General features: G+C 39.9%; 1 protein-coding gene across 4 annotated transcripts; it reads left to right on the top strand.

Moving 5' to 3' along the window:
* The first annotated feature begins 237 nt into the window (after positions 1-237).
* On the top strand, positions 238-26470 carry CHODL (chondrolectin). 4 transcript variants are annotated; one of them, XM_041414785.1, is made up of 7 exons: positions 238-418; positions 15123-15435; positions 16129-16286; positions 19946-19993; positions 20363-20446; positions 21771-21873; positions 25930-26470. In XM_041414785.1, exons 1-7 carry the CDS (start codon positions 328-330, stop codon positions 26012-26014), a joined length of 882 nt encoding a protein of 293 aa, XP_041270719.1. In that variant the 5' UTR covers positions 238-327; the 3' UTR covers positions 26015-26470. The 4 variants fall into 4 exon arrangements, with proteins under 4 accessions (XP_041270719.1, XP_041270716.1, XP_041270720.1 ...); XM_041414782.1 differs by lacking the exon at positions 25930-26470 and adding an exon at positions 24302-24673; XM_041414786.1 differs by lacking the exon at positions 19946-19993.

Genomic DNA, 26470 nt, shown 5'->3' with positions numbered 1-26470 from the left:
CTAGGGCAACGGGCCGCTGTCCGGGGCTGGGGCTAGCGCTGGATCAGGGGATCAGGGTCTGGGGTTGGAACAGGGGCTGGGGCAGGGGCTGGGACAGGGACTGGGGCAGGGACAGGGACTGGGGCAGGGGCTGGGACAGGCGCTGGCGCTGGGGCTGGGGGCGGTGCGGGGGCGGTCCCTCCCCGGGGGAAGCAGATAAAGGCAGGGCGCGGGCGGTGGGGAGCTGGCGGAGGGCACCCGCGGAGCTGGGCGTGTGTCCCTCGCTGACCGGTCGGCATCGCCCTGCCCTGAGCGCTTCTCGGAGCCAGCCGGCAGCGGGGCAGCGCCATGGGGGCCGGAGGAGGGCTGGGGCTGGCGGCCGTGCTGGCGGCCGCGGTGCTGTGCGGGCCCGGGGCGCTCGCCGGGCGCGTCCTCAGCGGTGAGTGCGCGGTGCGGGGCCGGGCGGGAGCGCAGCGCTCCGGGAGCGGCGCGGGGCGGGCCCGGGACCGAGCCCGCTCTCCGGACCACCCGAGCATCCACGGCGAGCGCTGGGAGCGCCTCCCGGGCGCGCCTGCCCCGCGGCGGAGCGGGGATGCTGCGGGGAACGCGGGGGCTCGGGGCTGAGCACCCGGGGGGCTGCGGGCTCCGGCGGCAGCCCCGAGCCCTGTCCCGCCGAGCCCTGTCCTGCCCCGTCTTCCCGGAGCTGGTTCATTGCCGGCGCTCTCCGTCGCCTTCGAATCGCTTTAAAAAGATCGAGCGTCTTCCCGAGGATGGTCTGTGCGCTGGGTTTTGTTGGCAGCTGGACAGGGGTATTTCTTCTTTGTCTGCAATGTTGTTAGGAGGAGAGGGCAAACTTTTAAGAGCGTGCGGCATGAAAGAGTTTTGTTGTGTGTGGGTGCGTCCACAACTCTCAAAGCCAAAAGGAAGACAATACTTTAGAAGGCCGTATCTAACATTGGAGCTTAGGTTTGGTTTCAGAGCTGTAGACTCCCACTGTGTGTTTGCAGTTTACAGGTGCATATGCTCAGAAACTGCTAAATTTAATGAAAATAAAATTTTCGCTTTTAAGCTTACTTTGTTTCAGACCCTCCAGACTAAAGCTGACAGGCTCCTGGGGATATATTGCATGTGCCTTCTGGGGATATGTTGCATGTGCCTATAGATCCATTCATTTGCTTGGAAACAAAAATTTGCACACTCCACTCTGCTTGTTGGCAAGTTGTGTGTGTATATGTGGGTAAGAACGTGGTTCTTACAAACTGTCTCCAGAACAATGTAAATTATTTTTATGCTGTTCTTTCAGAGGCTGTAGCAGTAGCATATCAACAAAACTTTTTTTGTAGGTTTTTTTTTTGTTGCAAGCATTTGATTGCTGAATTCAGATAACTTAGTTGCTGAGGGAGGACAGTCACTGGATCATTTTGATCATGCTCTGTTTGAAGCATGTTCTAATGCTGCAACTGAGATGGGCTCTTTGGGTTTCGGTAAAACAGTATCTTCAAGAAATAATAGCTAAGTAGCAGTACTTCCAAGACTGAAAAAGCTTGTTTGCCTGAACAGTAACCTGAAATATTTCATCTACCTCTGTTATACTGTGAATTATATTGGCTCATATGATACATCAAAGCTCTAAGTATTACAATTTATATAACTGCTATGTAACACTGTTTTTTTTTTTTTTTTTTTTAAGGAATAGTGAAGATTAATTATCTATGATATGTGTTTGGCATTAGCAGTCTCAGTGCAGGAATCTATGTGTGGCTGAGGAAACCCAGTCTCTTAATCTTGCAGCTACAGCTTCTGTGTTTAACTGAGACATAGGAAACTGAGGTCCAGCTTTCAAAGCCGTGTGTGATATGTGTATACTGCCTTGTCAGACTGTTCCTAGATGCACATTAGGCTTTGGGGATTTTTGAGAGGACACAGCCTCTGCCCCATATTTCTCTGAAGCAAATCAAACCATTTGATGAGCCTCATGTCACTGTATTATGCTGATATTACTTGTCTGGTAGAATACAGGAGAGGGTTTGAAGCCACCTACAGAAAGAACCATTTATGTACTGTTAGTTTATTGGTTGAAATTGTATTCCTTAGATAAAGGTTTCCTAGACAATAGCAACCACATTTATTTATTTATGTTTATTGAAGGTATCTTATGTACTGGAAGAACTTTTTCCCCCCCCTTTCTTTCTCTCAAGGACCACACCCATATTCTGGCACATGCACATGGATAGGTGTAGTACTAGCAGTAGCTGACATTATTTTAGGCAAGAAATAGTACCATTGAATAATTGGGCAGTATGTGCTGTCATCTGACTCCCATCTAGCTTACCTGTCTTGTATAAGAACTAGCACTGGACTTAAGCAAGTGTATGTTTGATCTTAAACCAACCTATTCCTAAAAAATTACTTATGCTTCAGTCATGATTAATAATCTGGCATAGTAGGAAATTCCACTGCTCTCATTCCAAATAAATATATAGTTCCTATGACTCACCTAAGCTGTTTGTGAGACTGCTTGAGTGCTGGTTGGATCTTGTGAAGAGTCCCATTGACTGCAGTAAGTTTGCAGCAGACCTAGCAATAACTGCAAGTTTGCTACAATTTTGATCACCGTGTCAAGAGGACAGAGAAGAAAAGGCCTGCCTTTTCGAAAGGCCATTTTTTTTTAAGTAAAGGGTTTCTGTTGCTTTTTCCAAGTATGTTAGTTTTCCTAGGATGTAACTAAAACTATTGTTGGCATCAAACAATTTGCATTTTGGTGTTATTTCTTTGCCATCTTTAATTTGGACAGTTCTAAACAGTGATGCAAAATGCTTTTTGATTTTTAATATATCTAGACAGATGTTTTGTGAGCAGTGCTCACAGCCTCCGTATCCAACTATCTGTTGCCAGAGAATTGATTCCTATAGGAAAAAAACCCAAAGCAGTCTCAGGAGAAAATGCTGAGTCTGCCTTGCTGTACCATGACATCATAAAGAACATGAAGTGATGATAATGCAGTTTGCAAAGATGCAATTACTTTAAGTATCTATTGGGCAGGAGAGATGCAAGCTAATCTTATTACTAATCATTTAACAGCCTATGTATTAATCATAGATATTCTAGCTTAATGACTGCTGTTTATCTAGTTGTATTTCTACGGCTTTTAAAGTTTTGCTCTTTGCTATTGCTGTGCATCAATAGCAGATTAAATAGTGATGTAGTATTTTAAAGCAGCATGTATCTATTTTGGTGCAAAAGTACTTGGATGTATAAAACACTGAATGAGCAAAAACACTTGATGAGTCAGGAAACCACCAGAGTTGCCCCTAAACTACAGACTGTTGCTTCAGATGCCTTTAAGGTAGTGGATATGTTCATTCATATGGCTTGTGATCAGATTTGAGTTCTGCATAAAGTACTGCAGAGTAAGAGAATTAAAGCAGTGTCTTCATGGATACTGGATTGACTAGAGATAACAAACCCTTTCTCAAAAGATGCATAATTTAATTTAATTTGGTTGGCCTGCTTATTACACCTGAGTTTTGTGTGTCAAAGTGCAAGCATTTTCTCTAGATGAAACCTTCTGCTGTAAAGTTGTGTGTGTTTTTTTTTTTTTTTGTGTGTGAACTGTAAATTTCAAGATACAAATGCAGCTCAGAATTTGAAAAGATATAACCTGATAAAAAACCTACATGTGCAACAGGTGTATGTTAAACACATTTTGTTGGAAATATCCAGCATTTAGTTTCATACTGCAAAAGCTTTTCTTGGGTAGCATGCCCAGATAGTACAAGATCCTTTTGCTCAGCTGAAGGTCTCAGTAATCACTAAAACTGAGACTTGGAGAAGTGCAGGAGAAGCTGGGCATTGAATTCCCATGGAGTCCTTTATTATTTTTTCTCCTTTTCCAGCTATACTGAGCACTGTCTTCTTAGGGGCAAATCAATGAGCTGGGCTCTTAGAGTGAAATGAGGTGATGATTTTGGATATAATACATGTTTCTGCTAAACACCTTGCTGCAAACCAAGAAATTCCGAGAAATTTCCAAGAAATCCTGTGGAATGAGAACCCTGTTTTGATGAGACCTCTGATGGTGGAGGAGTCCTTCTGTAGCAGGGTAGAAATATCCAAGTACTTAAATCAGTTTCTAAAGTCAGATTTCAGTATTAGAGGTGACCTCCCCCCCTTTCTATATGTTACCTTTGCCATGAGAGAGAGTTGTGCAGGTTGGCCAGGCTGCAGTTCTGTTCAGGCATAAGGAAAGGGATGTGGAAAATCCTAGTGCTGTGCCTCAGACCAGCATGCTGCTTTCCCAGGAATACAGTTTTTTGCTCACAGCATTTTTTTCAAAAATAGAAAGGCATTGCTAAGCTCAAAGCCATGTCAAGTCCCAGTATTCCACTTGGCTAAAGAGCCCAAGAGGAAGTGCCTGCCATGGAGGGAGCTGTGGTAAAAACCTTGTGGAATGGTATGGACAATATGCTTGCTTTCATATGGCTTTTCTTGCTCCCAGAGAGAGAAAGCTGGGCTCTTGCCTGGTTGAACTTGTGTTCTGTACCTTGATTTTAACTCTGTAGGTCAGGTCTGATCCTATGTAGATAAAACTTCTTGATTAAAAGATGCTTGCAGGGGAACATGCTTTGGTTCATAAAGGGTTCTGTACAGCATTATTTTTCTGAAGCTAATTCCCATAATGGCTTTCTCTTTGCAAATCTCTGATGGATCAGAAAAGACAGTAGATGCTAATGTACAATAGGTAAGATGAAACAATCCTTTGATTGTAATTGCTACACTCTAATCCCATACTCTTACCTCTCACTCACTAGCTGGAAGTTGAGTCTCGCTGAAGCAGTCCCTCCTGCCACCTCTGACAAACAGTGGGACCTTCAGTTCTGACCAATCTTAAGAAATAATGAATCCTAACCAAAAAGCTGGCATGTCTCTAAGTAAATCTGAATCTAGCTGCTGTATCCAGCTAATGAGTCCAGGCTCACTTTATAAGAAGGGAAGGAAAAAACTTGGTATTTTAAGAGTGGGCTTAATTTCATTTAAATTTGGATTTTGAATATACTGCAGATCTGTGCTAAGAGATGCTGCTATCTGTGTTTGTTTTGTTCGGTTGTCTGCACAGTGAGGTCAGTGAGTCAGTTTAGGAATGGACACATTATTGGGAAGAACTTATTTGGTGAGATGAATCCCACACTGTATCTCAAGGACTACATGTAATTAGTGATTAATCAGTGATGCTTTACCTCTGAATTTTCTCTTAGTGTAAATTATCCTTTGAAATATTCTAACAGACTTCTCCTCCTCTCAAACTTCCCCTCAATTTTTTCCTTAAGTGAACTGTCACCAATTTTGAGATTCCGTGTGGATTGGCTTTTCCCACTTTCTTAGGAGCAAGTGAATGAGCAAGGCTTTGCATGTTGCTTTCTCCTTTAATTGTGGAACTCCCACAAAAAGAAAGCACTCTACACTCCTGTACTGAAATGCATAAAGGGTGTTACATCCTAGGAAGCTCTTAAACCAAGGAAATTAATGTAATTTGCACCCATATATATTACCTACATCTGTTGCAAATACTTTGGTAACAAATTCATGGAACTACACCTACTTGGAAAAAAGGCATTCAAATTTCACTGAAAATTATTGAGAATGGATAATGCTTGCTATGAAAAATAATTTAGAAGGAGTATATTTTCTCTCTTCTCATTTTTTCTTAATTTAATTGACATAGGGGGTTCTGCTGACTGGAGAGATTTGTATTGACTATCAGGAAAATGTTCTTCACCCAGAGGGTGGTTGGGCACAGGAACAGACTCCTCAGGGAGGTGGTCACAGCACTAAGCCTGACAGCTCAGGAAGAATTGGGCAAATGGTATGATTCTTGGGGATGGTTCTGTTCAGGGCCAGGAGTTGGACTTGATGATCCTTGGGGGTCTCCTCCAACTAAATAATACTCTGTGATTCCATGACCGAAGAGTTATGAACTATTTCCTTCTAGAGGCAAAAGTAAGAAATAAGCCATCAGCAGAAACTGTCAAAAGTGCTTACATTTATGCTTAGGATAAAACCTGTTGAGTGTAAAAGTGGGTATTTGTGAAAATGTCTGCTGGTTTGGGATAGGAGAATAAAACTATTCCTGCTCCCCTAAGCTGGCACACATACTTAAAACATTCAGACTACAATTTTTGTCTATTATGTCTATTCCACAGCAAGTTAACAACAACTTCTTAGCTGCCATAATATGTCTTTTTTTTCAACGCTTTTGTGAATTCTCTTCTGGGCTTCATGGCTACACAGAAAACTATTGATGTATGGACTTAATTTGAATCACTGAACTGTTTGGGTTGGAAGAGACCTAAAGATCATCTCCTTCCAACCCTCTGCTATGGGCAGGGACACCTTCCAGTAGATGGGATTGTTCAGGACCCCATGCAGCCTGACCTTGAACACTTCCAGGGATGGGACATCCACAGTTTCTCTGGGCCAGTCTTGTCAGTGTTTATGATTTTTTAATAAACAGCTGAAATTGTGGAGTACTTGGTCTGTCTTCAGGTTATGATATATAGAAATTTATTGTGTCACTCTGTTTATAAGAATTAACCCATGTGTTATTGTGTTTATAAGAATAAAAAAAAATACAACAAAGCAAACCCACTGCTAAGAGCGTCAGCTATTAAGGGGATGTTTTGTTTGGTTGGGTTTTTTTGTTCTGAGGTTTTAAAGTTCTGGGTAAAATAATCCACCTCCCAGAGCAGACTTACAGATGTGTAGCTCTTTCCAACACACTCTCTTTCCTCCTGTTTTGAAGAGGTTCAAATAGATGCCATTGACACTTGAGTGTTATAATTGGCCTGATTTTGTCCAAGTTTTTCCTTAAAAAAGGGAAGGCAATTGGCAGATTTAGGGGGTTGTTTTAGCAGCTATGTTGCCACTTTTTGTGAACCCCCAGGACAGTGCAGCTGTGAGCTGGCCCCTTAGAGAAGGAAGTGGCTGACTGCCATGGCAAGCCCTGTGATATACACCTGTAAAGTTCACATGATCAGAAGAAAGGAAAATAGTTATTACAGGAAAAGCTAAATGGATCTCATGCTTGAAATTTATGATGTGTTAGATAGCTGAAACCACAGCTGATGCCAAAATGAAGGTATGTTTCACTTAGAAGAAAGGAAAGCTGTCAGGACTTTAATGATTTTACCTGAGGGAAAAAAAGAAATAGTTTTTGGGAAATACTTTAGAGATTTTTTTTTTTTGACTGAGTTATGACTTGAGTCAGTGACTAAAACTTTTTAATAAAAATGGATATTAATTTTCCAGTTGAAGACACCCTGTATTGATTCATGTAATAATATGTTTTCCTGCAATGGTAATTATGGAGGGTGAAGTGTTGATTGGCTTCTAATGAGGTTTAGACATCAAGCTACTTTACAGCTCTGTTGTCAATGGCCTGAGTTCCCTCCTTTGTGCACCAGGGCTGAGAAGCTAAGTATAAGAAATAAATGTGTGTTATTTTCTTCGGGAAATGAGTGAATGATTGAATTGCTGTGTGAAGATGGCAGCGTTCATGCTGGCTGGTATTCCAGCTCCGTGTACATCAAGAACAAGCCTGAAGCACCACATCAGGGATTTTGAAAATCCAGACAAACTTTTAATCTGCGGTGGAAAAGACAAATTCTCCCACCAATTTATTCAGTGTGTGCAGGGCAAGGAATCCTCCTGCATTCTCTCAAGATCTAAGAAAGTGCACAGAGAGGCTTTGACAAACCTCCCGAAAAATAACCTGCTTAGATCAATACTTGTCATAAGGGGTCATATATGTACTCTTAACTGCCCATTTCTGTGACCAGCAATCTTGCTGCATTGTGCCGAGAAGCCCTCAGATCCAATTTTAATTACACTTCAGCTGATGGCAAAATCCAGGTGTTAGGAATGAATAACACTTAAGATATAAATATGCACTGCCAGGTGCTCCTTTGCACTGTCTCCTTTTTGATTGCTTGATTTTTTTTTTTTTTTTTTTTGAAGGTGTAGATATTATGGGTCTATTGAGGACAGTTGTTATTCAGAAATAAGCCTACTCCCTGTCCCCAAAAATGCTTAGAAGCACAATAAACGAACTAGTAAAGGCTAACATACAGTTGGAACCCCATTTTCAGCAATAAATGTACTAAAAATCACTTTCCATGGCAAAAGAAAAAGTAAAGACAGGGACTGGACAGGACAAATGCATCTCATGTAGCTTCATATTATGCATAACTGTACTAAATCTCTTTATAAATGGTATAATATAGTAATTTGATTTTACTTAAAACCAAATCATCCCTGTTTTTTTTCTCTTTGCAAAAGTTGCATTAATCCTAGACACAACTGCTTGCCTGGTGTCTGAGGACCTCTTGCATCATCTTTGCTAATTCACAAGATATGGGATGGTTAATGGCTGAAGTTAGGTTATCTGGCCTGTGTTTGAGAGAGAATAGAAAAAAAATCCTGTTTATCATTTTAGATTTGCTGTCTGTAAATGCATCCATAACTTTTACTTGCCCAAGAATTTAGCAAGAAGGATATCCATTACAAGAAGTATTTTAATGGCTGATAGATGAGCTTTGCACGAGAGTTTGGGGGCAGCCTCCATTTAGCCGCCTTAGACATGGTGTGCATGCTCTGATGTGATGCATACAAACTGTCTGCTGTGCATGTCTGCCTGAAGCACAGCTGCTGGATTAGGCAAATGTGGCCCTCAGGGGTTTTTACATAAGCCACTAAAAGTGACCTGCAATCTTTGAAAATTTTTCACCCTGGGAAATCACTCAAGAAAAAACCAGTAACAACTTTCTTTTCCCTCAGAAGGCTTGGCTATTAGGAGGATGGGAGGAAAAAGTGCCTGCTAAGGTATGGAAGAGATTGCTATGAAGATTTCAGTACAGATAAAGACTGGCATGGGATCTGTACAGCAGGTTTTATTTGAATGTCAAATTTATGAGCATGTGGAAATCCTTAAACTGCTCAGGACTGTGAGCTGAGAAACATCAGTGGTTTGAACACTGATTCAGCTGGAGAATGATGTGTCTTGAGTGTCACAAACTTTGGGAGAGAAGATAGCAACTTGCTTTTATCATAAATGCAGACAGAATGTAATTATGAAATGTTATCACAGTTATCACAGTTTTTTTTTAAAGTAATATGAATCATAAAAAAAATTATATTTGGTGGATGGATGCAAATATGATACAGTAAAACATCAACAGCAGTAATGTAATACAGCAAAATGTGACCAGCAGCTGAACCGAGGCAAAATCTGACTGGATGATACAAAGACCATCTGACAAGATGCATCAGCTTTGAAACAAAATGTGATTAGGAAAATTTATTACCACTTAGTCTCTTACTGGCCACATTCTGGAGTGCATCACTGGGACTTGTTGTGGAGTGCCCTGTGACATGGGGACAGGTGAAAACAAATTGTGCCCTGAGGTCACTGCGCTCATGCAAGCTCAAGACCAAGACTAGTCTTCATAACACAGGCAGAAAATATATTGGTTAATTACCATAGATTTCTGTTTTGCTTTTTCAATATCTCTTTTACTTAAGTCCTTGTGTTTTTATTTGTCACTTTGTTTTCAGAGGTCTCCACCAGGCTCATGCTGCTCTGGTTAATGTTAAATATTTCACACTGCTTTTTGCCAAGTGCTCTTCTGATTTTTCTACTGAATCCATTGCCTTGGGGAGAAAAAAAAAGTCAAAACACAAAAACATAATGGAGTTCACTACACCAGGCTTTGTGAATTCATTTTTGTCTCTCTTCACATATGCTGTGCACATGCAGTGGCTGACCTAATGTAGGTGGACGCTAATGGTATCAAACCCTGGATTGCAGGTTAGTTTGTAAGGTTCAAGAGGGGTTAGTTTGTAAGGTTCAAGAGAAGGAGGAATGGGATTTATCAGCAGGGAGCTTATCTTCTACCTGATGTCTTCAAAGACTCCAGCTAAGCAAGGTGTGTCTCTCAAAATGACCTTTGTGCTCCTCATGGGCCTATGGGGGTTTAGTTTAGTAATAAGCCTGATCCTCTTAGGGAGAGAAGTCTTTAACCTGGGTATCTTATCAGCAATTTTGCTTGTAAATGACACTTTGCTGTGACTTCTGTCATGACAGTAATCAAGGAACATATTATTTGTTTAATGAAGCATGGTTATTAAAACATAATGGAGATATAACTGTTTGAAATAACAGCTTGAAATTTGCCTTTTTTTTTTTTTTTTTTCTTGGAGGATATTTTTTTCCTCCCCCTGTACAATTAACTGCAGAAATATTTTAATGAGTAATTTAGTTTAAAAAGATATTTTTTCTGAGGCTGATGTCTAAACATTCTACTTTGGAGCCTCTGTGAAACACCCAAAGATGAAAACTGACCCATATGGATGGAAATGGTAGCTAGCACTTTCTGGTGCAAATCCTGTTCACTTGCTTTCATCAGCTAATGAGACCAAAAAAAGATTATTCGTGTTGTGTAGTATCTTAGCATGATTCATTCCAATAGTCTTGCTTACAAATCTAGTTTCTATTCAATTGTCACAGAAAAATTGGAACTCAATTTATACAGCTGAAATAACAAAATGTTGCTTTAGAACTAACTATGGAGTCTGCTGAAAGATGTTAGAATGAGGTAAAGTAGCACATAGTTGATATATCCATACTTATCTTTCTCCTGTACAATGTGGTCCATTCTTTCATTTTTCAGTGGTAAATTATTTCTGCTTTGTAGTTCAGAAATTAGTAGTGAGAGAAAAAATGAAGCTTTAAAACCTGACATCTTAGTGTGTTCCGAGAAGAGCACTAAAATGTCAACTGATTTGCCAGCTATTAAGGCACAACTGCAGATTTCCATTAACACATTTGTCTGCCGTAGTGGAACTGGTTCAAAGTCCGCTTCAAAAGAAGAAAGAAAAGATTCAGAGTAGGTCACTGCCTAAACACAGGGATTAAATTAACTAGAACAAGAGAAATTCACAGCTTCTTCCAGAAAGCTTACTGCTCTGCCTCACACACTTCATTCACACTCTTTGGGTCTATGGGTCTTAATGCCAATTATTTCTTTGTTTCTTGCTGTTTTCTCTGATGGTTTCTCAAGGTATATTCTTGCAGAAATGATCAGCCTGTGAGGAGGAAATTATTTCTCTTGCCACAGGTAGAGAGAGAGCAAAAAATGAAAGACCAGTAATTTAGGAGTTGGATTTCATTCAAATTTTCATTTTTTTTTTCAATTCTTTTACTTTGTAAGACTTGATTTTAGGGTTACTTAACCCTGCCCAAACATCTGCAACAAAAATGGTGTCTTTAAAAATTATTTAATTATTTATTTATTCTGGTCAGTTTAAGGGAAGAAAGAAAATATCTTCCACAGAATTTCAAGGTTTTAACTTGCAAATCTTTGGATAGAAGTTGGATACAGCCATCTGTATTCTGATGCCTCTGAGAGGGCTCCCTGCTTTGAGTGCACAATAGTAGCAAGCTGGACACATATTAGGGGCTGCAGTAGCTCTTTGTCTTTGTGCATCACAAGTACTTGTCATCCTCTGTACTGCTCCATACAGTCCCACCTGGTTTCCTTGGTGTGGGTGATGGAGCTGAGCATTGATGCAGTCCCTGTGTTGGACAAGAACACAGCACAGTTTATGGATACAAGCCTTGGAGCAGGTCAGAAACAGCTCTTGCCATGACTCAATGATCTCCAAGGTCTTTGCCAGCCTAAAGGGTTCTATGATTTTGCTTGAGTCTCCATGCAGCAGCTGACTGGCAGATGAGCATCCTGAGAAAGCTCAGTTAGGCAGCCAGCAAGGATCCATTTCTTTGCTAGATTTGACTCAGATTTTTTGGGAGAGTCACAGAAAAGCAAAGTCTGTGAGGGGAGCACTTCAGCCACCTGAGAAGCATGCAGGGATGGGGAGTGGAATGTGTGTTATAAAGGCAAAGTTAGCTATTTTCCCATGAGAGGGAGGAACAGCACAGGAATTATGAACCATTGTGATCAGCCTGCTCATCACAGTTGGGTTGAACATTCCTGCATGACTGAAACTGTGACCAGGATATTTTGACACCTGAATTTGCTTGTAACTTACCACTTGATATCAAGGAGAAGTATGTGCACAGAATGAAAGGAATCATGGAAGAGTTTATTTCAAAGATTGTCTGGAAAAAGAAAAAGAACAAGACAATGGACAAAGCACTCTTCCTAAATTGCATGTGCATCTTGAATTAATGCTTTGAATCCATTCTTCAACTACAGGGAAAGGTGTGGTCACTTTTCCTTGGAAGTGATTAATGTCCTGCATAATTCAGTACTAGGCTTAGGATGCTTGTGCTGTTATGTACACTTGTGTACTCTGGCAATAAGCCATTGTCACTCACCCAGCAGTGAGGGCCAAAATGTTGGTCAGCTCCTCCTTCCCTATGCACTCTGTGCTGTTAGGGAGACATAGCTCCTGGGGAAAATCAATCATGTTAGCAAAACTGGAATTTCAGCATTGTAGAGGGAGGGAATGAGCTGGGATTTCACATGCAGCTTTCATTTTTGCACTTCCCAATTTGCAACATTTAGACTTACCACTTTGTTACTTTGATAGTTATTTTTGTCCAAGAAGTCTAGGGGGAAGCCCATTATTTCAAATGCATCTCTGTTAAAGGTCTGTCCCTTGCTTCTTCAGCACCACTGCCCAGCTAGGACCATGGTCCTTGCTACATTTATTGGGAGCAAGGCTCCTAACCTATGTGAGTAAAGAGAAATATCAGGAAATAAATTGGGGCATACGTTGTGTTGTCAGGACATTATCAGAGAAAGTCAAAATTGGCACTTTCTGCCTGATCGCGGAGCCTGGTTTTTTCCATATCTGTGGCACAGCCCTGTCCTTTTTTTAGACTGTTCTTGTTCCTATGTTATTTTTGTAGATTAATTACTGATAAACAACTAAATTTTCAGAAGTCTGTCTGCCAAGGTAAGAATGAGATTAAAAAGATACTTTTCTTCCTGATAGTCCTCCAGATGAACTTTAATAGGGTATTATAAAGTGAAGGTTTTAGAGTTTGTTGTTTTTTCTTTTTCTAGAAAGATGATAAGATATGTAGGAAACCCTAGAAAGTTAAGCATAGTATATCTCTACTGCCCCTATAATTTAGCTTTCTACAACAGAAATTATCCCAAAAAAATTATTTACTTTCAGATTTAGTGAAAAGTCAAGAGCTGATCCTGTTTTTCCATCCCTATATTAATGCATCTTTGGTACAACCTGCTTATTCTCTGCAAATACTTGAAACTATGCTCTGTGCAAATACAGAGATATCTTTGACTCAGCCCTTGTGCTGTCTGCTATTGGAAGTATCCTACATATTAAATACAAAAATGAAGCAATGTTAATGCAAAAAGAATGAACTTTATGTAGCTTTTAAGGTTTTTTGTTTACTTTGATATTTACTCTTTGCACAGGAAAACATTGCCTGGGAAAACAGAAATATAGCTGAAGTTATGTGAGGATGTTGCTGTTTCCCAGTGACAAATTGCAATTTTTTTAAGGTGAAACAGGATAAATCATGTTCAAATGTTATTTACGTGAGTCATGCATCTGGGTTTGCTTAAAAGTGAGACTAAATACAAGATTTGCAAATCTGATCTAATACAATAAACTACTGTACTTTGTGCTTGTGTGGCTTTTCCTCAAGTGCTGTGAGCAGTTTTGGGCGCCTCAGTATAAGAAGAATATAAAGCCCTTAAAGAGTGCCCAAAGGAAGGTTGTGAAGGTGATGAAGGGCTTTGAGGGGAAGCTGTGTGAGGACCCACTCAGGTCACTTGGTCTGTTCCGCCTGGAGGAGACTGAGGGGAGACTTCATTTTGGTTTTCAACATCCTCACCGTGGGGAGCGGAGAGGGGCAGACACTGATCTCTTCCCTCTGGTGATCAGTGGCAGGACTCCAGGGAACGACCTGAAGCTGTGTCAGGAAGGTTTAGGTTGGATATCAGGAAAAGGTTCTTCACCCAGGGAGTGGCTGGATACTGGAACAGGCTCCCAGGGAAACAGTCACAGCACCAAACCTGACAGAGCTCAGGAAGCTTTTGGACAACACTCTCAGGCACATGGTGTGACTCGGGCTGTTTTTCACAGAGATGGGAGTTGGACTCCATGGTCCTCAATGATCCCTTCTAGCTCAGCATGTTGTATGATTGTGAAATTTTCCAGTAAAATAATGACTTCTGTTGATTTCTAAACAGTCTAGATAAAGCCTGGTAGTTTTTTGTTACTTTGGTCTCCTTCAGTCATTCTTACTTAACGAAATAAATTTTCCTACTTTTCTTCTCCAGTGATAAATTTCTATACTGGAAAAAGTTGATTTTATTTTTTTTTTAAGAGATGGTTCTATTTAGAATCCTTATTCTGTCTCTAAATAAACATACTGGATTTCAGTTGTGGCTAATAAGTGAGTGTGTTAATTCCTCATCTTGTATATCTTGAATAAACTCTAGAGAGTCTTAGTAGTTGAAAATGATAATTATTTTTCCTTTTTAGGAAACAGACATGTATTCTTCTCAGACAAAGAACTGTAAGGAGTACAATCTCTCCTCCCACAGACCTTTACAGGTTGTGCTTAGGCACATTGCAGTGAAGAGTGGCTATGAGTTGCTCTCATATACAGCCTCTGAAGGTTAACTTAAGGGATCGAAAAAAATTTCAGCTGCTTCTTGCCACTAAACATGTGTAGTTGAAACTTTAAAAAAAATTGAATAACTCTGATTGCACAGTAAAAGTGCAGTTGGTCCATTAGTATGCAATAGTCAAGGAAGTATGCTCCAAAGATCCTGGCTATAACAGACAGGCCTGATGGTGCAGTCATTATAAAGTAAAGAATATTTTTCTAGAACCTATTGGGAATCTTCAGTGTTTTGAAGAGTTTCACAGGCCATGGCAAGATGGCATAGATTCCCATGAACTGTGTGCTGTTTGAAATTTAAATTAGGGCAAAGTATTTCAGTGGTGCTAGGTTATCACCATGAATCCTCCCAGGCAAAAATCTCCCGTCCTTTATCAGCATATGCATGATGTGTTGTATTCTTTTCTTGCAGCTTTGATATTCATCACTGTACTCTGAACAGCCCCATGTTTTTGTTTTTCAGGCCAGAAGGTGTGCTATGGTGCCTTCAAGCATTCCTGTTACAAACTAGCTTATTTCCAGGACTTGTCTAGACGCGTGGGCTTCCAGGAGGCCCGCCAGGCTTGTGAAATCGATGGTGGGGCTTTACTGAGCTTGGAAAGTGAAGCTGAGCAGCAGCTAATAGAAAACATGCTGCAAAACCTCACCAGATCAGGCTCTGGAATTTCTGATGGTGATTTCTGGATTGGGCTGTGGAGAAGTGGCGATGGACTGGCCACGTCAAGTGCTTGCCCCGACCTCTACCAGTGGGCTGATGGAAGTATGTCACCATTCAGGTAAGTGTGTGAAACTGCTCATTGAGAAGGTTCCAAGGAAAGGAAGGGAGCCTGAAATGCCAAACCTTTGCTTGAAGGCAGGAAGTTTGTGGCACCTCCCCCTTGGCTTCTCCAGATGAAGGGTGGCTGGCAATCGGGGTTTTGAATTTGAAGCTGTGACAGGATGGCATTGTGTGGCTTCAGCCTACAAATTTCTGTGCTCCCACACACTGAGTTTGCCTCTGCATGGCGTCTGGAGGTTGGTCTGCCACACACAGAGTCTTTTGGTTGTGGTCTGAGAGCAGATGGGTAAATTCTGCAAGGCTCTGGCTACCTCAAATCAGAGTGCCAGACACCAAATAAATTATTGTGAGATACTTAGCATAAGTTGTTCTGTTTCTACCCTTTTTGAAAAACCTTTAACTTCATGATGAAGCCAAAGGCCAGCGTAGCAGCAACTCTAAGAACTCAAGACAAGGGGACAGATAAGAGTCTAATAGGGAGAAAAGCAGAGCTGTAGGGTGTTATTTCTGCAGAGGTGCTTTGATCAGAATTGTTTTAGGATTCAGAGATGTGCAGCTTGGCCCTTTCACAGAAGGGTTGTGGGAAATGCAGGATGTCTTTGAAGAGGATGTGACTGTTTGGGTTGATATTTCTTCCTTGATACAAACTCTTTTCTTTGTCATCCTGATGAACCTTATCTTCAAAAACTAGAAACTGGTACACAGATGAGCCTTCCTGTGGAAGCGAAGCCTGTGTGGTGATGTATCACCAGCCAACTGCAAACCCTGGCCTGGGAGGGCCATATCTTTATCAATGGAATGATGACAGATGCAACATGAAGCACAATTTTATCTGCAAATATGCCCCAGGTAGGTAAAACTGAAGTTATATTTCACTTTTGGGACATTTTCTTGTTTGTGAGGGAATCTTCAAGTATCTTCTGGCCTGTGGTACTGATTCCTTTGGTGTGTGCCTGAGCTGTCATTAACAGGGGATGTTATATGTCAATAACATCTATTAAAATCCATTTTAATACATTTAAATAAACCTGTTTATATCTAATAAGAATGATTTCAAAGTTAGCTTCACTATCATGCATTCCTAGGGTTTTTTTTTTTTATTTAATTAATTCCTTTACCTCACAAAGCGTTTTAAGTGTACATTTTCTACTTTCTAGGTAGGGTGACCAAGACATCTTGGTCCTCCTGTAAAAAATATTGCACTGTCCTCGCAGTTGCAGCCCTGCCATTTTATACAAACTTACATGTGGTGGTTGTTTAAAAAAGTTATGGCTTGAAGAATGAAGTCCAGAAAGGCAGGAAAGATTTCTGCATTCATGCATGTAGACTTAGAGAGATATGAAAAGCAGATGCATGCTAGTTGAGATGGTGACAGAAAAAACAGATCTTAGGCAATTTGGCTGGACTTTCAGACATGACATAAGTTCTGTATATGTCAATAGAGGAAAAGTGAACTATAAACTAGAACATGATGCAAAACCAGAAAGGACGTAAAAAGTAAACTTTGCAGTTTGAGCCTATACAATTTTCTCTTCTTGGTGGTACTTAAAGTAAATGAAAATGTGTTTTCCAGAAGGATCATGCCAGTGTTTTTAATAATTTTTGAGGTGTCTGTTTTTCAAAACTAAGCTAAAAGTCAGAATGAATATGAAATTATGGATGTATTTCATTTATTAATTAATAAAAACTCAGGAGGTGGCACATGGTAATCTCATGAGGTTCAACAGACCAAGTCCAAGGTGCTGCATCTGGGTCAGGGCATCCCCCAGTACCAGCCCAGGCTGGGGATGAACAGATGCAGAGCAGCCCTGGGAGAAGGACCTGGGGATGCTGGTGGGTGAGTGGCTGGACATGCCCTGGCCATTGGGAGCCCAGATCCCCCCGTGTGCTGGGTTCATCCAAAGCCCCGTAGGCAGCAGGGCAGGGAGGGGATTCTGCCCCTCTGCCCCGCTCTGCTGAGACCCCACCTGCAGGGCTGCATCCAGCTCTGGGCTCCCAGCACAGCAAGGACAGGGAGCTGCTGGAGCCAGGCCAGAGGAGGCACCAAGGTGATCAGAGGGATGGAGCAGCTCTGCTGTGAGGAAAGGCTGAGAGAACTGGGATTGTTCAGCCTGGGAAAGAGATGGCTCTGGGGTGACCTAATTTTGGCCTTCCAGTGCCTGAAGGGAGCTCACAGGAAAGATGGAGAGAGATTATTTACGAGACTCTGGAGTGACAGGATAAAGGGGAATGGCTTCAAACTGAAAGAGAGTAGGCTTAGATTAGACAGTAGGAAAAATTTCTTTGCTGTGAAGGTGCTGAGGCCCTGGCGCAGGTTGCCCAGTGAATTTGTAGATGCCCCATCCCTGGGAATGTTCAAGGCCAGGTTGGATGGGACTCTGAGCAGTCTGGTCTACTGGAAGGTGTTCCTGCCCATGGTAGGGGGTTAGAAAAAGGCTATTATTTAAGGTTCCTTCCAACCTAAACCATTCTATGATTCTACGAAATCTTACTCTTAGCAGCTGTTTGAACTATATAATTCTGCAGTTTCCTACCTTCTTTCTCTATGCTGATGATAAAAAAATAATTGCTCTATTTGTAGAGATCATCTGTCTGTAGATATCCAGACTATTTTGTTCCTCTGGTTTTGGTGGATACATATATTTTTCACTTTTTGGTCACTTAATGAGGATATTAATGCTAATTAATATTGCCAGCAAATATTAAATATTTGGAAGAGTTGATATACCAATGTGTTTTGGCATGCTGTCACCCCCAAAATCTGTTCCTGCTTTTGAAATTGTTAGTGGTTATCACTACTTTATGATGATCAGTAATCATCATAGTCTTTCAAGGAAATGTGACAATTTTATCACTTTTAGAACTGTTCAAATTATTTTGAAATAGGGTAGCTAAATAAAAATGTTCTATGTGGTTAAAACCCCCACATTTTTATGTCAGAAATTAAAGTCTTTATTAAAAAGATTTGGTTTCAGGTGTATTTTGTAGCTTTAAAAGGAAACAAATTTAAATTAGATAATTATTCTGTACTAGTGAACTACTTATCATTCTTGTTGAGATGTGATAAAGAATTGCTTTTTCTATTTCTTTTACCATCTGAGAAAATGTTGGGTGTTTTGGATTTTCAGAAAACAAGGTGATAACAGTAACAATGAAAATACATTTATATTTCTTTCTCTAGGTAGAAGTGGATTATTATTTTATAATGAGCCATATAGGGCAAACAATGTATAGGTAGATTATTATTAGTATTGACATTGTTATGCAGCTAAATACAGTACTACTGAATTGTAGCTATTTATTTTTCAAACTGTTGGAATTGTGCTCTTTAGCAAAACAGACTATTCTCTAGAAATGTATTTTTCTGTCACATGGAGGAAAGGAGTAGATGCAAAAATGTATATAAATAGATATATATGACATTTCTTTCACTGCCTGAAGAAAGTAACACAGTGTTTGTAGGAAAATTACATTTGTTATCTCAAACCAAGTGAGACTTACAAACGACCTTTTTTCCCCCTCAAATCACTGTAAAGGCTTCAATGTCATCTCTTAGCAGTGCAAAATACATCCATTTCACCAGGAGTGCTAAAGTGCCACATGCATATTGAATTTCAATTTGTTATCCGAGTATGTTGTTTTTCACAACTCTCCTGTCTGTGTTCAGTATAGGGTGCATGATACCAGCCACAGGCCAAAACAGGTTGTAGGTGACTTTGATAAAGTTGCATCTAATTGCATCATCAGCCGGTCCAGGACAGTGCTCATTAGACAGCCTTGCTCAAGCAGCAACTACATTTCTGGTAGACACTTTTATTTTTCCAAGCCCTCCCTTGACAGCGTTTACTGTTGTTCAGTCTGGCTTTGGATCATATTGATCATTCAGCAATCTTAAATTTAATTATAGATTGGTAATTGTGACCACATTTGGTTCCTGTCCAGCTCCTGTAGGTTTGATTATGCAATCAAATTAAAAACTCTTCTGCTGTCAAGAGACAGCAGCTCAGCTCTTTGGGGTATCTTGGTGTCTTTCTTTATATAAGGCCAAATGTAGCTATTTTTTGCCAGAGTAGGTGAAATAATTGCCTTTATCTAGTAGGCTTTATTGCTGTTTTGATTTCTCCTGGCGGTTTGTATTTGTCTCAAGACACTCAGAACTGTAGTCTCATAGCACTGTTAAGTTAGTATAACGTTATGGTAGAGAGAACTTCATATATTGTTTTAGAACTGCCTGCACAAATGAAGCTTTGGATATGTGTGGCACTTTATTCAGAATTGAAACTAGATTAAATTATAGTCTTCTTCTAAGGAGCAAAAATTATGAACTAGGGGTAATTTGACACTAGTTTGCAAAGTGTCTTTGGTTAAGAAGATGAAATGCTGAAGAATTAAGCAATTATTGTTTGGGGGAATATTTCTGTGATACTGCATGAAAAAAATGGAAACATCTGTTTTATTGCACACATTTTTAATTCTTCAACAATCAATTTCAAATATTGATTTAACAGATAATGTCTTAGAAAAAGAATTAGGAGACAGAGCAGAGCCAGAATACGGTAAGAAATTTTGACACATTAAATTCCGTTACGCTGGTAAATACATAATTATAAGGATACCATTCAAGAGCCTCCAAAACCACTCAAGTTTAACAGGCACAGTTAAGAACTGGAACATAGGGAAAATGAATTCTTCAGAGAGCAACAGCTTCAAATATATGGCTGTTGTTCTGAATAACTCTGCTTGTAATTCTTCTTCCAGATACAATTCCAATTTTGTAATAAAATCCTGTTTACATATATATTTAATGAATCATAAATATATGCATTTTACCAATATAAATTAAAATGCAATTACTATTAATTTATGTAACAATGTAATGGCCATATTTTTTACTGTTTTCCTAAAATGTCTGATCTCCTTTTCAGATATTTTTCCAACAGTGCCAGCAGGAAATCCTTATGACACAAGCAAACCAGAAGATCAGTATCATATTATTGCTACTGAAACAGGTAATGTGTTCATATGAATGTAATGTTCTGCTAAAAATATTAACAGTGGAATTAGATAAAAATTTCACTTTCCATTTTTGTCAATAGGAAGAAACAGTCTGTTTCCCTGGGAAGTGCCCTGAAAATACATTTATTTGAATAACATTTCAGGAGTCTTAGTCCTCTTAGTTGCTGTAGAAACAAATTATTTCCTTGTCTCACCAAACTTAGAATAAATAATGTGTCCATAGCTCCCCCAAGTACCCTGTGTTTTTGGAAAACCGCATGCTAAGAGGAGTTCAGTGCCTTGCTGAGATTCCCAGTAGAGACGACAGTTGATATTTGGGAAGTAGATACCAACTGCCCAGGTTCTGCAATGCCCCTGGCTGCTTCATTCAGCAGTTTAGCTTCTGAACAGGCTCAGGAAGAGTTGTAGCCTGGCTTTAGTTCAAGGAACTGAACATGTCTCAGGAGCAGCCCTGGATTTTACAGGATTGCACCATGGGATTATGGAAAGGGGGTGCTTTGTTTGCCCACTGGTGGTCTGTATTGGAGCCAGCTTCCTAACTGGTGTTTCCATTATTTGTAACTCCAGAGGAATTATTATATTGAGGAACTGTGGTTTGTAATCAATAATTCCTTTTAATACGAACTATGCGAAGACTCTAAAACTCAAACACATCATTAATATTCACATTTATTCTTGCTAGGGAAAATATTTTCAAAATAGGACAATAAGTAAGAACATCTCCACAATTGGTACATTAAATGTGTGCTAGTACAAAACATGGGCATATAGTTACTGGGAAACAGTACCCTTCTGGAAGTTGCAGACCCCATCCTCTATTGTAGACAGAGTCTCAGCTTGTACCATTTCCCACTCGTTTTGTGCAGGGACCTGCAGAGAAGCACCTTTAGCTCTCCTCATTAGTCAATGAGAGGCTTTATGTGTCTTTTAAGGGGAAAGGGAAGATGAGAGCCAGGCTCATTCCTCCTGTGGTCCTGCATGGGCAGGGAATCCACATACAAACATGACAGAGTCTACAGTTAAAATGGACTGTGAAAAAATTAGGCTGTGAAATTTACTCCATTGAAGCACTTGAATTTTGAATTGCAAAATCAGAAAATATCAGAATTGAAGACCTTAAGATATGTTTTGCATATAACTCAAGTGCTGCTTTATTCTTGATACTGCTGAGTTCTCTTTGGAGCTCTTCCTGTAGAAGGAATATATGTGTTCTTTTGTGTAAGTTAATGTATTCCTGTTATTTTACTCCAGATTTTTACTGACATGGTTAAAAGCATTTCAACATGGGAGACATTAATGAGAACTTTTGTCTTATAGGTATAATTCCGAATTTAATTTATGTTGTAATACCCACTATACCACTGCTGCTGTTGATACTGGTGGCTTTTGGGACTTGCTGTTTCCAGATGCTTCATAAAAGGTAAAATATACTAATCCATAGTGGTTTTATGATGCAGAATTCATATTTCCATTGGCAAGCTATTCCTACTGAAAGACTGCTTACATCTATCCCCAAATATGCAAATAAGTGCCTTTTCATCTATTAAAATGCAAGTAGTTTACAGCTGTCACAGCTGAACATTCACCTTCAGGCTTTTCCACAACATGCTGAAATAATTCTAGGTCTCAAAGAATACTGCTGGGACTCCACCTGTTTCTAAAGAAAGTCTCTTTGCAGACCACTTATTAGTCAGGGCTGTTGTCAGCACTTTTACTTCACCTCTTTTATTGTGATTACCACCTGTAAATTTACCTGGGCTATGGGAATTAATAGAAGGGTCCCTCACACATACAGGGTGAGTCCAAGGACTCACTTTCTAACCTAAAGTAAAAATTTGTTCCAAGGACAAACCTAAGGGCCAGCAGCTGCTTAATCCTGTTCCACTGCACATACCATCCAAACAGCAGATGGACCCCTGGGGCACAGAAATTGAAAATGAAAAGCAAGAGCTTGCTTTGGGCCACACACTAGTGTGATATCCTTTGTGCATCATGTATGTGCTAAAGAGGACGCATAAAATGAATAGATGTGTATTCATAGCTGTGGTATCAAGCAGGGGTACTATTATGCAAAAAAGAAACATTTCAGCCTTTGAAACACAGTATAATTTGCTTCGTGCTTTAAAATTCTTTGGACTTTTCATTTTTCTCAAAATATGATATAGATACATAAAGACATGACAGCATATAATTTATAATTTTTTTTCTGAACTAATGTTTCTGAAACTCTCACATATCATTTATCCTTTAGTTCAGGGAATGTTTTCAACTTAATGTAATCCAGAAGAGTTTAAACTGAAATATGTGTAATAGATAAATGCTGTTTACCTAAAATATCGAGAGTAATAAGCAGATTTGTAAGCTGCTTTCCCTCTTGAAGACCAGGAATAATTAAAAGGAATATGATATCACTGTTTTAACAAATTAAAAAGAAAATTCCTCCTTATATTTAGCTCTTTATTTTGTCCTTACGGTATTCACTTAGTATTTCCTGCCAATAGCTGCAGTAACTTATTTCAGGTGACAAAACACTCCAAATGTGAAGACTGTGTCTGTCTGTGTGAGTGAATGTACAGTGATATTTGCAGCTCCTTGGTTCCATGCCTCATTGAAACAAGTAGCCATAAAGAACAGACATGACAAGGTCTGCATAACAAACTTGATTGTGTTTTTATTTTATGCATTTTCTATAAAGAAAAAGAAAATGTACACTTTCCAACCTATCTTAATGACAGGCAAATACAAAACTGTGAAATGTTATATATAAGCCTCACCACTGGGGCTGCAGAAGGTTGAAAGCTCAAAGCAGAAAAGAGTAGTAAAATAATAATGCATATAACACTAACAATTGCATAGCAATTGAATTTTGGAAACTTTTTTACAGTGTCCCTGGATTTCTTGGTAAGTATGGTACATGTTAGTGGCTTTTCTGGCAGTGACTTTTCTTCTGAGAAAAGTTTCATCCCTTGAATACTCCTGAGAAAGCAGTGAGAGATTCATGGCCCACTGAAATCAATTGAAAAAGTAGTGTTGACTTCAGTGGGCTTTGATCAGGCCTTTGATGCTATAGCAGTTCATCCAGAAGTAATTCATCTGAACTTCCAAGGCTTCAAAATTGCATGACACAGATATTGGAAATTCACCTTGGAAGATTTCCCTTTTTTCTGTTACCTGATTAGTTTGATAGATGAAATGATTCAAAAATCAAGGACAAAATGGTTTCAGTGCAAAACAGGGTTCTCTTTTTTGTTGTTTGGTTGGGGTTTTTTTTAAATTTTTGTTCCCAGAATGTCCATTTTGAGTTACATCAAAATCTTTAATTGAAGAAATTAAACCATTTTTAAAAATCATTTAGATCAAAAAAACTATAACCAAAAATGAGGTATTTTATCTTTTGAAACAAAACTTTGTTTTTTAAAAATATTTTCCTATCTATTTTCAATTTCCACTTATGACCTGCCTTGCAAACCATTTTAGTTCAACACAAATATGCAGCTCCTGGGCAAAAACCAAATCAAAAGAAGAAACAATCACTTGAATTTATCATCTGGACACTGTAGAACTTTAGGAAAGGGATTCTGTCCTGCTGGGGAAGGAGGGATCCCCAACTTTCCACATGAACCTGACTTCTCATTCTTTTTTAGGCTTCCACAACATGGTGACCTTTCTTCTGAAAGCCACAACCCATGGCCAACCAGGACATGCCTAGCTTGAAAGGTCATGACTAATTTTGCCTGTCATTGGGCTCTTGAAGGGTAGTAATAAGGCAAAGCAGCACCTCGTCCCTGTAGCTAGCAGAAATGATCAGCTCATTCATGCTTAGATGCTCTCCCTTTCATTTCTTCCAGGGAAGCAAGGAGAAACTGCTTCAAAGACCCATCTCCATTATCATCTGAATGCCTTGCAGAAAGTTTAAATTCCAACCTGGTATATTTCTCAGTTTCTATGATTGCATTTGATGGTCAAAACACCAATATGCTGAAGCTATTTATTGCATCTTACCTTTGTCACTAAAATCTGTTTCCTGAACCAGCTGTGAAAATCAGCATAGGTTTGCTGAAGATAAGCTCATTTGATACAGCTCAAGGTCTTATCCAATGTATTTAGAAATTGCTCCTGCTGTGTGGCAAGGACTCTCCACTCAAAGCCTTTCATCATTAATTTATGCCTGCTTTTGCTGGAATAATCCGGAAGGAAGTAGTGACTTCGTTTCTTTATGAAGGAAGCGCTGGAACTACTTGATTCATTGCAATTGCTTTGTTTATAGCATTGTGGCCTGATCTAAAGTCCACTGAAGCCAAAGGGAGTCTTTCCAATTACTCCAATGGGCTCAGGTACATAATGCATTACTTTGTAGGACTTCAGAGGTAAGTCTGGAGGGACTGAAAGCTACTGTAGCATTCAGCACCCTCGAAGTGCATTTTAAATCAACTCAGACTCGCTTGCATTTGCACACCAGGAAATGAGTAAAACTGAATGTATAGGACTGTTGGGACTCTTAGGTTTCCAGCTTACAGAGTTATGTAGGGCTACTTTTCCTTCTCTGGTTTTTACTTAATCATGAAAAAAACCCCAAACCATCTGTGTGAAATATTCTACCCAGAGATTGAAGTATTTTCACTAAAATGCAGCTTCAATAGCTCCTGAAGTGGCTCCTATTTCAGTAGTCTGCAGTGCACTGTCATCTGCCAATCTAAGTGAGGGGAGATGGTATATTGTGGCAGTTCTAGCCATGTGGAAAGACTGCCATAAAATTTCAGTGTGCCTCAGGGCTCCCTGGAAAAATGAGAGCAAAACCAATAGCATTATTACAGAGTAAATATTTTTTGGAACCAGTTTTAAATTTTTTTTTTTAATTGAACAAACACCAAACACAAAACATACTATTGGCAGTTTTGACTGAAAACTAGCCCTAAGGAAGCTTTCTACCAGTCATTCATTGCCAGGAGTCTGATTCATGTGCCATCAATTCATGAGATGTCAGGTCCAGCCCTGAAGGGAAGGGGCTTGCTGGCGCAGTGTGCGCAGCGAACCCCTGGGTGTACCCAGGGTGGGCAGGGGTGTGGTACCCACTGGGGTGGGTGGGCTGCACCTTGGGCATGGATTTAGGGGGGTGTGTGTGCTCTGTTTCCCCCCAGACAAGGGAATTGCTCAGTTCCCACCAGCCCTGGTCAAACTGAGTCCTTCTCTGAAAAGACTACTCTGTACGAGAGGTGTGGTTGGTTGGGAAATGGAAAAAAATAAATAAAAACCATCCAGGCCAATTCAGTACAGTTCCTGGGAGCAGCGCTTCTAAGCCGAGTGGTCTGGTATTTTTGGTAACAGTGCCACTGTGGATGGGGAACCCACACTGTGAGAGCACCGAATGTGGCCTTGAGATCCACTGGGGATGGAATGCTCAGGTCTGATCACAGAGCTGCTTCAGGACTGCAAAGGCACACATGCACTGAAAATATTTTGTATTTTTATCTTTCAGTAAAGGAAGAACAAAAACCAGTCCAAACCAGTCCACACTATGGATTTCAAAGACACCTAGGAAGGACAGTAGCATGGAAGTATAATGATTTACTGACTGAAAACGAGGCAAAAATAACGTTTTGCAGTGAGGCTGTATTATAATGTCGTCAAAGAACATTAGCTTGGAATGGCTTGAAAATGCAAAGGATCTACAAGAATGAACTGTAAGCTCCCCCTTGAGGCAAATGTTAAGATCATTTTTATATGATGTTTGTTTATTAATTCAGTAACAAAATATGCCATGCTAAATAAAGGGTATGTGTTTATTTTGCTAAGGGATGTAAGTTAGCTAGTTGTGAGCAATGAAATGAACAGAGCATTTGAAGTTTTTATGGGGAAATATCCACAGTGTATGTCAGTTTTAAGACTGTTTGTAGTTAAACAAACCCCCTCTGTTTCTTTAGTCTCTCATGCATTGTATTGTATAGTCAATGTACAGTAAATGGAACTGACAGTTTTACAGTGTAACAATTATTTATCTTTGCATAAAAGTTTGATAC

This window comes from Onychostruthus taczanowskii, unplaced genomic scaffold (assembly GCF_017590055.1).
Source record: "Onychostruthus taczanowskii isolate IOZ18803 unplaced genomic scaffold, ASM1759005v1 scaffold47, whole genome shotgun sequence".
Classification (NCBI taxonomy): domain Eukaryota; kingdom Metazoa; phylum Chordata; class Aves; order Passeriformes; family Passeridae; genus Onychostruthus; species Onychostruthus taczanowskii.
Note: the sequence above shows the minus strand (reverse complement) of the source record. Positions and strands in the feature narration are given on the sequence as shown.